Below are 13,153 nucleotides of genomic sequence, written 5' to 3'. Positions count from 1 at the left end.
ATTTAAAAAAAAAAAATAAGGATAATAATTTTTTATTTTATTTTATTTTTTTATTAAATCAACATAAAAAACACAATATACACTTACAATTAGTGCACCAACGACAAAAACCTCCCTTTTTCATGACAAAGAAAAAAAATTTAGAAAAAAAAATTTGAAAAAAAAAAGATCCCCCCCCCACAAATTATTAAGCGTTGACCGGTCCGCGGATACAAAAAGGTTGGGGACCACTGCTCCATACAACAAGTGTGCTTTGCGATCATTAAGGACCTACTGCAAAAAGCAAGACAACGATCTTCTCGGACAGGAGCACTCAGCTGTTTGTCAAGAGCTACTACAATACCGCTTGTCAAAGATCCTCTACGTCAGTGGTTCTCAAATGGGGGTACGCGTACCCCTGGGGGTACTTGAAGGTATGCCAAGGGGTACGTGAGATTTTTTTGAAATATTCTAAAAATAGCAACAATTAAAAAATCCTTTATAAATATATTTATTGAATAATACTTCAACAAAATATAAATGTAAGTTCATAAACTGTGAAAAAAAAATACAACAATGCAATATTCAGTGTTGACAGCTAGATTTTTTTGTGAACATGTTCCATAAATATTGATGCTAAAAATTTCTTTTTTTTGTGAAGAAATGTATAGAATTAAGTTGATGAATCCAGATGGATCTCTATTACAATCCCCAAAGAGGACACTTTAAGTTAATGATTACTTCTATGTGTAGACATCTTTATCACATTACGCCTGTACTGGCTCACCTGCACTGGCTTCCTGTGCACTTAAGATGTGACTTTAAGGTTTTACTACTTACGTATAAAATACTACACGGTCTAGCTCCATCCTATCTTGCCGATTGTGTTGTACCATATGTCCCGGCAAAAAATCTGCGTTCAAAGGACTCCGGCTTATTAGTGATCCCCAAAGCCCAAAAAAAGTCTGCGGGCTGTAGAGCTTTTTCATTTCGGGCTCCAGTACTCTGGAATGCCCTCCCGGTAACAGTTCCAGATGCCACCTCAGTAGAAGCATTTAAGTCTCACCTTAAAACTCATTTGTATACTCTAGCCTTTAAATAGACTCCCTTTTTAGACCAGTTGATCTGCCGTTTCTTTTCTTTTTCTTCTGTGTCCCATTCTCCTTTGTGGAGGGAGTCCGGTCCGATCCGGTGGCCATGTACTGCTCGCCTGTGTATCGGCTGGGGACATCTCTGCGCTGCTGATCAGCCTCCGCTTGGGATGGTTTCCTGCTGGCTCCGCTGTGAACGGGACTCTCGCTGCTGTGTTGGATCCGCTTTGGACTGGACTCTCGCGACTGTATTGGATCCATTATGGATTGATCTTTCACAGTATCATGTTCTCATATGTTCTCATAGTCATCAGTATCATCAGTATCACAGTATCACGTTCTCATAGTCATTATTGTCACCGATGTCCCACTGGGTGGGAGTTTTCCTTGCCCGAGGATGTCGTAGTGGTTTGTGCAGCCCTTTGAGACACTAGTGATTTAGGGCTATATAAGTAAACATTGATTGATTGATTGATATTTTTTATCTTTTTTCCAAATAGTTCAAGAAAGACCACTACAAATGAGCAATATTTTGCGCTCCTATACAATTTAATAAATCAGAAAGTGATGATATAGTGCTGTATTTTACTTCTTTATCTCTTTTTTTTCAACCAAAAATGCTTTGCTCTGATTAGGGGGTACTTGAATTAAAACAATGTTCACAGGGAGTATATCGCTAAAAAAAGGTTGAGAACCACTGGTCTACATCAGGGGTCCCCAACCTTTTTTGCACCAGGGACCGGCCTTCCACGTGTGGCAGATCCATCCATCCATCATCTTCCGCTTATCCGAGGTCGGGTCGCGGGGGCAACAGCCTAAGCAGGGAAACCCAGACTTCCCTCTCCCCAGCCACTTCGTCTAGCTCTTCCCGGGGGATCCCGAGGCGTTCCCAGGCCAGCCGGGAGACATAGTCTTCCCAACGTGTCCTGGGTCTTCCCCGTGGCCTCCTACCGGCTGGACGTGCCCTAAACACCTCCCTCGGGAGGCGTTCAGGTGGCATCCTGACCAGATGCCCGAACCACCTCATCTGGCTCCTCTCGATGTGGAGGAGCAGCGGCTTTACTTTGAGTTCCTCCCGGATGGCAGAGCTTCTCACCCTATCTCTAAGGGAGAGACCCGCCACACGGCGGAGGAAACTCATTTTGGCCGCTTGTACCCGTGATCTTATCCTTTCGGTCATGACCCAAAGCTCATGACTATAGGTGAGGATGGGAACGTAGATCGACCGGTAAATTGAGAGCTCTGCCTTCCGGCTCAGCTCCTTCTTCACCACAACGGATCGGTACAACGTCCGCATTACTGAAGACGGCGCACCGATCCGCCTGTCGATCTCACGATCTCACGTGTGGCAGATAAATATAGCAAATTAATACATGAAATAACAGACCATTACGTTGAATGGGTGGGAGCCCCTGGTCTTTTCCCTTTGCAAAAAAGCTATCCATAGACTTTAGTTTTTTACTTACTCTTTGTTTTTGTTTTTTCCTTTGTCATGAAAAAGGGACATTTTTGTCATGAAAAAGGGAGGTTTTTGTGGTTGGTGCACCAATTGCAAGTGTATATTGTGTTTTTTATGTTGATTTAATAAAAAAAATTTATTTTTATTTTTTAATAAAAATGAATGAAAAATTCTTCTGCGGCCTGGTACCAATCGGGCCACGGCCCGGTGGTTGGGGACCACTGCTCTATATAACAGGCGCCTTTTACTATCTATAAGGACTGATCTTTTCCTTATTTTTAGGGTCCTACTGCAAAAAATGCTTGTCAAAGGTCAATCAGGTTGAGGCTCTGCTATTTTTAAGGCCTATTGCAAAAAAAAATAATTAATCGAAGATCCTATATATAACCGGAGCCTTTTACTATCTGTGAGGGCTGACTAAAAAAACGCGAAGCAAAGATCCTTTATTTTTAAGAACCTTGTGCAAAAAAAACAAAAGATCCTCTATATCAGTGATTCTCAACCTTTTTCCTGTGAACATTTTTTTAATTCAAGTACCCCCTAATCTAAAAAAATTTTTAATTTTCCTGAAGGAACTCACCTGAAGGAATCAATAAAGTACTATCTATCTATCTATCTATCTATCTAACTATCTAATCAGAGCAACACATTTTTGGTTGAAAAAAAGAGATAAAGAAGTAAAATACAGCACTATCTCATCAGTTTCTGATTTATTGAATTGTACAAAAGTGCAAAATATTGCTCATTTGTAGTGGTCTTTCTTGAACTATTTAGAAAAAAATATATACAAATAACTAAAAACTTGTTGAAAAGTAAAGAAGTGACTCCATTATAAATAATAAGAAGTAATCATCAACTTAAAGTGCCCTCTTTGGGGATTGTAATAGAGATTCAACTGGATTCATGAACTTAATTCTAAACATTTCTTCACAGAAAATAAAATCCTTAACATCAATATTTATGGAACATTTCCACAAAAAATCTAGCTGTCAACACTGAATATTGCATTGTTGCATTTATTTTCACAGTTTATTAACTTATATTCATATTTTGTTGAAGTATTATTCAACAAATAAAGGATTTTTGAATTGTTGCTATTTTTTGAATATTTAAAAAAAATCTCACGTACCCCTTGGCATACCTTCAAGTACCCCCAGGGGTACGCGTACCCCATTTGAGAACCACTGCGCTATAGGACCGCAGCCCTTTATCATCCATAAAGGACTACAAATACACTAGGCAAATATTTTCTATTTTTAGGGACCTACTGCAACAATGCTAGTCATGCTAGTCGAAGATCCTTAATATGACAGGCGCCCTTTACTATCGATAAGGGTCAACTACAAAAAAACCTTACACAAAAATCAACCATTTATTTTTTAAGACCTACTGCAAATATCATTTATCAAAGATCTGCTATATGACCGGAGCCCTATACATAACGCTAGGAAAAGATCCTCTATTTTTAGGGACCTACTGCAAAAATTCTAGTCAAAAGATACTCTATATGTCAGGTACACTTTACTGAGCTTCTCTTTATTTTTAGGGACCTACTGCAAAAATGCTAGTCTAAGATCCTCTATATCAGTGGTCCCCAACCATTTTGTATCCGCGGACCGGTCAACGCTTAATAATTTGTCCCGCGGCCCGGGTGAGGGGAGGGGGGTCGTTTTTTCTTTTTGTTTTTTTTCTTTGTCATGAAAAAGGGACGTTTTTGTCATGAAAAATTGAGTTTTTTTGTGGTTGGTGCACTAATTGTAAGTGTATATTGTGTTTTTTATGTTGATTTAATCAAAAAAAAATTTTTTTTAATTTTTCTTTTAAATAAAAATGAATGGGCCGCGGCCCGGTGGTTGGGGACCACTGCTCTATATAACAGGCGCCTTTTACTATCTATAAGGACTGATCTTCTCCTTATTTTTAGGGTCCTACTGCAAAAAATGCTTGTAAACGGTCAATCAGGTTGAGGCTCTGCTATTTTTAACGCCTATTGCAAAAATAATAATTAATCGAAGATCCTATATATAACCGGAGCCTTTTACTATCTGTGAGGGCTGACTAAAAAAACGCAAAGCAAAGATCCTTTATTTTTAAGAACCTAGTGCAAAAAAACAAAAGATCCTCTATATCAGTGATTCTCAACCTTTTTCCTGTGGACATTTTTTTAATTCAAGTACCCCCTAATCTAAAAAAAATTTTAATTTTCCTGAAGGAATCAATAAAGTACTATCTATCTATCTATCTAATCAGAGCAAAACATTTTTGGTTGAAAAAAAAAAGATACAGAAGTAAAATACAGCACCATCTCATCAGTTTCTGATTCATTGAATTGTACAAAAGTGCAAAATATTGCTCATTTGTAGTGGTCTTTCTTGAACTATTTAGAAAAAAATACATACAAATAACTAAAAACTTGTTGAAAAGTAAAGAAGTGACTCCATCAGAAATAATAAGAAGTAATCATCAACTTAAAGTGCCCTCTTTGGGGATTGTAATAGAGATCCATCTGGATTCATGAACTTAATTCTAAACATTTCTTCACAGAAAATAAAATCGTTATCATCAATATTTATGGAATATTTCCACAAAAAATCTAGCTGTCAACACTGAATATTGCATTGTTGCATTTCTTTTCACAGTTTATGAACTTACATTCATATTTTGTTGAAGTATTATTCAATAAATATATTTATAAAGGATTTTTGAATTGTTGCTATTTTTAGAATGTTTTAGAAAAATCTCACGTACCCCTTGGCATACTTTAAAGTACCCCCATGGGTACGCGTACCCCATTTGAGAACCACTGCTCTATATGATAGAAGCTCTTCACTATCTATGAGGGCCAACTACAAAAAGGCTAAGCAAAGATTTTTTATTTTTAGCGACCTACACTAACCAAAGATCCTCTATTGAGGTCCTGCCTTCTGCTGTGTGTCCTCTTACCCATTACATAACCCTGATGGGAGCGCCTGACCACGTCAAAGGAGTCCTGGTCGTCGGTCTTCAGGATGTCAAAGACCACGTAAGCGCCCATGTTGGAGGTGGACGACGTCGTCCGTAGGAAAATGACATCTGTAGGACACGACATGGCGACAAAGTGTATTCAGGTACACGTGGAAACGCTGGAATCGGAATGATCGGCCTCACCTTCTGGCTGACTCAGGTGTCTGTAGGTGGGCAGGCTGAAGATGGTGTAGGTGATGAGGCGGACGGGGTCTCGCGTGCAGACGTCATCGTTGAACCGGCAGCTTTTGACGCAACGCATGCTGGCCGGGTCTCTGGCTCTGAGGCCAGGAGGAAACATTGCATGAGGACAGAAAGACTAGTCTGCATTTGAGCACGTAGAACCTGGATAGGGATGAAGCAGATGCGTCCAAACCCACCGTGCAAACTTTAAAACAACACTTGTGAAAGTTAGCAAAGCGAATACGGTGGGGTTTTCAAAATAAAAGCAGAAAGCTGAGCCAGACAGCAGGTGAGTCCAAGTTATTTCCTGAGCTGCAAGCCAAAGTGCGGTGGGGCCCTGGTGCCAAAATAATATATACTGATGCGATCCAGTGACATCACAAGAACAGGGTCAACATTTTTGTCCAAAACAAGATGTCTCACTACGCGTGCCAACGCAGCCTGCGTCCAAGACAAAGAACCCCAAACACCCAGATACTGTAATCATTGTCATATTCAATGATTAATGTGGTATTTTGACAAAGCGGCCGCTTCCAATCCAAAGATTTACCATAACCACACTTATGCTACATGTTTCAATCAGCCCTGCTCGCAAAAAATGCTGGAAAGTTGTGTCGGCTTGCGTTTATCCAGCTGAGTGGCTACTGGTATCACTTACAGCAAATTAAGTGCTAATCACCTGACACCCGCTCTCAAAGGCACCATCCATCATGAGCGGTTCCACCACTAATTGAGTCGCCATGCTGTTGCTGGGCAGCTGCCCGTAAGGTGCCCAAATATAGGTGGAGAGCTTATTTTTCCCCACTGGACTGGAAAAAAGTGGTCTTGGAGGATTGTTGGTGTAGAAGAAGTAGTCAGTGTACTTTGCAGTGACTAAAGAGGTCGTTGCGAATACATGGAAGGTAAACAGTGGACACTCATTAACCTGCCAATCGCTAACAGGCGCCATCTGCTGGTTTAAAGCATGTAGTGCAACCCTTCGTCATATACCACTGCGGAATCTTTCAGCAAAGTAGTAATTATTTTTTTATCAGCCAGCCAGCCATTTTCTACCGCTTATTCCCTTTCGGGGTTGCGGGGGGCGCTGGCGCCTATCTCACCTACAATCGGGTGGAAGGCGGGGTACACCCTGGACAAGTCGCCACCTCATCGCAGGGCCAACACAGATAGACAGACAACATTCACACACTAGGGCCAATTTAGTGTTGCCAATCAACCTATCCCCAGGTGCATGTCTTTGGAAGTGGGAGGAAGCCGGAGTACCCGGAGGGAACCCACGCAGTCACGGGGAGAACATGCAAACTCCACACAGAAAGATCCCGGGCCTGGATTTGAACCCAGGACTGCAGGACCTTCGTATTGTGAGGCAGGCGCACTAACCCCTCTGCCACCGTGAAGCCCTCATTATTTTTTATAAATATAATAATTTATTGGCCCTTTTAAGACCTTCTAAATAAGGTTTTTAACATGACACCAACGTCACCTTTACATTTGTTCAATCAAATATAAAAAATAAACCATCATCTCATCTAGTGGCCATTACTGCTGTAGTATTAAAGGCCTACTGAAAGCCACTACTACCGACCACGCAGTCTGATAGTTTATATATCAATGATGAAATATTAATATTGCAACACATGCCAATACGGCCGGTTTAGTTTACTAAATTACAATTTTTAAATTTCCCGTGGAGTTTCTTGTTGCAAACGTCGCGGAATGATGACGCGTGTTTGTGACGTCTCGGGTTGTAGCGGACATATTAGCCCAGCACCACTTACGGCGAAAAGTCGTTTCTTTTCATCGCATAATTACACAATAATTTGGACATCTGTGTTGCTGAATCTTTTGCAATTTGTTCAACTAATAATGGAGACTATAAAGAATAATGCTGTTGGTGGAAAGCGGGGGATTGTAGCTGTCTTTAGCACCGAAACACAGCCGGTGTTTCTTTGTTTGTTGTGAAGATTTAACACAGAGCGGTCAAGCGAACATGTTTCTCTATGTCAACCAGCCAGTTTTCGGATGGGAAAATTGTGATATTAAGTCGGTTCTTACCGGAGACTTCAGTGGAATATGCAACTTCCTCCTGCAGCTCAAAAAGGCAGCTGTGATCTTGGCTCCTCCATTAGCTTCTCTGAGAGACACTGGCGTTCACCGCAGCCATCCGACTTTCAGGTATGACTTTACAATCTCACTAAAACACTATTAAAACAATAGGCAGATAAGGGATCTTCCAGAATTATCCTAGTAAATGTGTTTAATTACATCTGAAAGGGTCCCATTGCCGCCGCTTTTTCTTTTTTTTGTGCATCACTCTAACTTTCCTTATCCACGAATCTTTCATGCTCGCTCAAATTAATGGGGAAATTGTAACTTTCTCGGTCCGAATAGCTCTTGCTGCTGGAGGCTCACAATATAAACAATGTGAGGATGTGAGGAGCCCTCAAAATCGGTGACGTCGCGCGCACATCGTCTGCTACTTCCGGTAAAGCCAAGGCTTTTTTATTGGCGACCAAAAGTTGCGAACTTTATCGTCGATGTTCTCTACTAAATCCTTTCAGCAAAATTATGGCAATATCGCGAAATGATCAAGTATGACACATAGAATGGACCTGCTATCCCCGTTTAAATAAGAACATCTCATTTCAGTAGGCCTTTGATATTACTAGTTAATTTAGACAGTTTTTATGCTTGATTTAAATGTTTAATTTAGGCCAAAAATACATAAAAAACACATAAGAGAGGAGAAAAAAAAAATCTGGCATAGGGCAGCAAACTTGGAAGAAGGGATGACTATCTAAAAAAATATACCTATATTTATGTTATGTTAGGCTTTTTTAAAAATGTATTACACTTAGTAATTTTAAGGGTTTTACCCCTTTGCTAAATAAATTACATACATGTATTTATGGTTATTATTTTAATCAAATGTTATTGAATTAAGGGACAAGCAGTTATTATCATTAATCATTTTAATTTGAAATGTTTTTTTCATTGCTTTTTCAATTCATACATTCTAAATAATATTTATAATTGTAATTTATTTTAATAAGTTTTGGCCTTAATGCAGCTAAAAGGACACTGGACCATTTAATGAGGTCAATCAATCAATGTTTACTTATATGGTCCTTAATCACAAATGTCTCAAAGGGCTGCACAAGTCACAATGACATCCTCCGCTCAGATCCACATCAGGGCCAGAAAAACTTCGGAAGGCACCATAGATGTGGGGACGCCCGCCTTTGGTGACCTTTGCAATGGATGGTGAGTGGATACAATGGGTCAAATACAAATCAATCTAAATTTGTGAGCAAAAGATGACATTTCTCTAATATTTGTATTTTATTTTAATTTGTACTACATAGTTAACTCATTATTTAAACATTTTTAGAATGGTATTGCCTAAAAGAGAAAACTGGCAAATTAAAATATTTTTAATTTTTTTTACTCAACAAATATGAATTTTAATATTTTCATAATAAACATTTTAATTGTTTTAAATCCTTGTTTTATTCCATTTAACACATTTTCTGAACATATATTGAGGTTTCTACCTCTAATGCAGCTAAAGGAAGATACTCGACAATCAAATGATATCCAATACAAAACAATCTGATTTTTTTAATGCAAATAATACCTTATTGATGCATACATTTAATATTTCATATTTGTCGTTATCTCAAAATTTATTTCATACATTTAAGTAATATTTTTCCCTCATGTAGCTTCAAACAGACAAAAAACGATTTGAATACGAATCGAATACGTTGTGCGATTCGGAATCGATTTTCGTTTTTAAAAAATCGATTTTTTTTTTTTTTAATATCAATCCAACAAACCACTACACAGCAATACCATAACAATGCAATCCAATTCCAAAACCAAACCTGACACAGCAACACTCAGAACTGCAATAAACAGAGCAATTGAGAGGAGACACAAACACGACACAGAACAAACCAAAAGTAGTGAAACAAAAATTAATATTATCAACAACAGTATCAATATTAGTTATAATTTCAGCATAGCAGTGATTAAAAATCCCTCATTGACATTATCATTAGACATTTATAAAAATAATAAAAAAGAACAATAGTGTCACAGTGGCTTACACTTGCATGGCATCTCATAAGCTTGACAACACACTGTGTCCAATGTTTTCACAAAGATAAAATAAGTCATATTTTTGGTTTGTTTAATAGTTAAAACAAATTTACATTATTGCAATCAGTTGATAAAACATTGTCCTTTACAATTATAAAAGTTTTTTTTTAAAAATCTACTACTCTGCTAGCATGTCAGCAGACTGGGGTAGATCCTGCTGAAATCCTATGTATTGAATGAATACAGAATCCTTTTGAATCGGAAAAATATTGTTTTAGAATAGAGAATCGCGTTGAATCAAAAAAATCAATATACTATCGAATTGTGACCCCAAGAATCGATATTGAATCGAATCGTGAGACACCCAAAGATTCGCATCCCTAATATATATATATATATATATATATACATATATACACACATACATACATACATACATATGGTGTATGGTATATGGTACACACACACACAGTTTTGCTCATAAAGATCTAATTACTATAAAAAATATATAAATTAAATAAAATGAAAAAAAATAATAATAAAAAAACAAAATAAAAAAAAAAAATATATATATATGGGCTTCACGGTGGCAGAGGGGTTAATACGTCTGCCTCACAATACCAAGGTCCTGAGTAGTCCTGGGTTCAATCCCGGGCTCGGGACATTTCTGTGTGGAGTTTGCGTGTCCTCCCCGTGAATGCGTGGGTTCCCTCCGGGTGCTCCGGCTTCCTCCCACTTCCAAAGACATGCACCTGGGGATAAGTTGATTGGCAACACTAAATTGGCCCTAGTGTGTGAATGTTGTCTGTCTATCTGTGTTGGCCCTGCGATGAGGTGGCAACTTGTCCAAACATAAGCTAGTCCGGTTACTTTTAGACCTCCACCCCAGATCACACCTCAATCCAACCCACTTCTTCAAAGTGGGCTGGCTCAGGGTGGAGGACAGAGTAAAACAACTTGCACTGAGCCTAGTCTATAAAATCCGCTACACCTCCTTGATACCGAAGTACATGTCGAACTACTTCCTTAACGTAAATGACCGCCATAACCACAACACCAGGGGGAGCTCCACAAACCACGTTAAACCCAGATTCCGATCTAACAAAGGTCTTATAACTCATTCTCTTTCTATGCCACATCAATGTGGAATGCACTCCCAACAGGTATAAAAGTAAGTGCATCTCTATATTCCTTCAAAACCGCTCTAAAACAACACCTCCAGGCAACTTCAACACTTTACTAATACCCTCCTCCATTCACATCCCATCTCCCCGGATTATAAACAACTCAAATGTACTTCTAATGTATATACTTGTTCTTATGCTATGTGAACTCACTATGTTCTCTGCTGGCTGTACATATCCTACTAAATAAGACCTACACTGTTTCAATGTCCACATTTCTCTGTTGATGCAATTGTTGATGACTGAAGTTCTGATATCAACCAAAGCTCCTCATCCCACCCCCCGGATTGAAAATAATGTAAATAATTCAAAATACATACTATGATGATTAACTTGTGTGATGACTGTATTATGTTGATAGTATATATTTGGACCATGAATTGATTAACGTGGACCCCGACTTAAACAAGTTGAAAAACTTATTGGGGTGTTACCATTTAGTGGTCAATTGTACGGAATATGTACTGTACTGTGCAATCTACTAATAAAAGTATCAATCAATCAATCAAAAAAAAAAAACAGGGTGTACACCGCCTTCCGCCCAATTGTAGCTGAGATAGGCACCATCGCCCCCCGCGACCCCAAAGGGAATAAGCGGTAGAAAATGGATGGATGGATATATATATATACATATATATATATTTCTTTGTATTTATAAATTTTTATATATAAAAAATATATATATATGTATTTTTTTATTGATATTTTTTTTATACATTTGATTAAAATTCAAACCATATGCTAAAAGATTTGTTTTAGGATCATTAATTAAATTATTCATCAATTAAAACTGGATTAATTTTTTTAACTGTTGCTTTATAATCACAGGTACATACATTTTTACCAAGTATCACCAAAAATAACATTTTTGATACCTCCACAATCCATCATGATTTAGTTTCAAACCTTTTAATACATTTTAGTGAGTTTTTAGTAAACACATTTGTATCCATACAACTATTTCATACAATTTCCAAAACAGTTATATTAACTCCAGGTACCACCAGTGGTACTTTTACCACAGTTGAGAATCAATGCATTTGGCTCTGGAGGTGTACCTAAAGTTGGGGCCAGTGAGTGTAAACACAGCTAAAAGTTTAATAAAACCAAGGTGGTAAAATTTAAACGCATTTGTACGACTTAAGAAAAATATAGAGTAAGGAAGGTGTGAATATTTCATATCATATCTAAAGGATTTTACTCATCTATTTTTAATTCTTCCTATGAAATAACCAGAGGTATATAAAGGCATGCATTGAAACTACACATCTAACAGCAACCATGTAACTTTTACTTGTTTTGGAAAGCCTTGACAAGCCGAATTTTTTTGTTCTATTGGTAGATAATTTTGCTTAGTTCAAGTAAAATACCACTAACTTTTGTATTTTTTTTTTCTTGTTTTTGAACTATGACTTTTTGCAGTGCAGTGCTTTACAAGCGTCTTATCTTATTCTACAGAATAAGATGGACGGTGTCCAACTTTGAATAATCAAAAAATGGTCAAAATTTCCTAACTTCCCGGGCTTAAAGGGGAACATTATCACAATTTCAAAAGGGTTAAAAATAATAAAAATCAGTTCCCAGTGGCATGTTGTATTTTTTGAATTTTTTAAAAATTTTTACCGGTCTCCGAATATACATAAAAAAAGCTTTTAAGTGCTTGATTTTTGCTATTTGCGATGCGACTATCCATTTCCCTGTGACGTCATACAGTGCTGCCAATGTAAACAAACAATGGGAATACCACAGCAAGATATAGCGACATTAGCTCGGATTCAGACTCGGATTTCAGCGACTTAAGCGATTCAACAGATTACGCATGTATTGAAACAGATGGTTGGAGTATGAAAATATTGAAGAAGAAACTGAACCTATTGAGCGAATAGCTATTGACGCTATTCATAGCCATAGCATGGCCGAATAGCTGCGTTAGCATCGCCGGTAAAATGTGCGGACCAAACGATCGGGACTTTCGCATCTTGTGACACTGGAGCAACTTAAATCCGTCGATTGGTAAGTTTTTTTTCGCATTAAATGTGGGTGGAAGGAAACGTAATATAGTTGCAAATGCATCTGCAGGTTATCCATACATCTCTGTGCCATGTCTGCTTTAGCACCGCCGGTAAATAGCATGTTAGCATCGATTAGCG

General features: G+C 38.1%; 1 protein-coding gene across 2 annotated transcripts in view; it reads right to left on the bottom strand.

The window, feature by feature from the left end:
• The window catches only part of LOC133561205 (fibulin-1-like), a 39,201-nt gene that overhangs the window by 3,894 nt on the left and 22,154 nt on the right, over positions 1-13,153 (bottom strand). For both annotated transcript variants that reach the window (XM_061914514.1, XM_061914515.1), the window contains 2 exons: positions 5,677-5,813; positions 5,473-5,601 (listed from right to left, as the gene is read on the bottom strand). In XM_061914514.1, the coding sequence (XP_061770498.1) occupies positions 5,473-5,601; positions 5,677-5,813 (266 nt within the window). The remainder of the gene's footprint in view (positions 1-5,472; positions 5,602-5,676; positions 5,814-13,153) is intronic.

Source organism: Nerophis ophidion, linkage group LG10 (assembly GCF_033978795.1).
Source record: "Nerophis ophidion isolate RoL-2023_Sa linkage group LG10, RoL_Noph_v1.0, whole genome shotgun sequence".
NCBI classification, from domain to species: Eukaryota; Metazoa; Chordata; class Actinopteri; order Syngnathiformes; family Syngnathidae; genus Nerophis; species Nerophis ophidion.
Note: the sequence above shows the minus strand (reverse complement) of the source record. Positions and strands in the feature narration are given on the sequence as shown.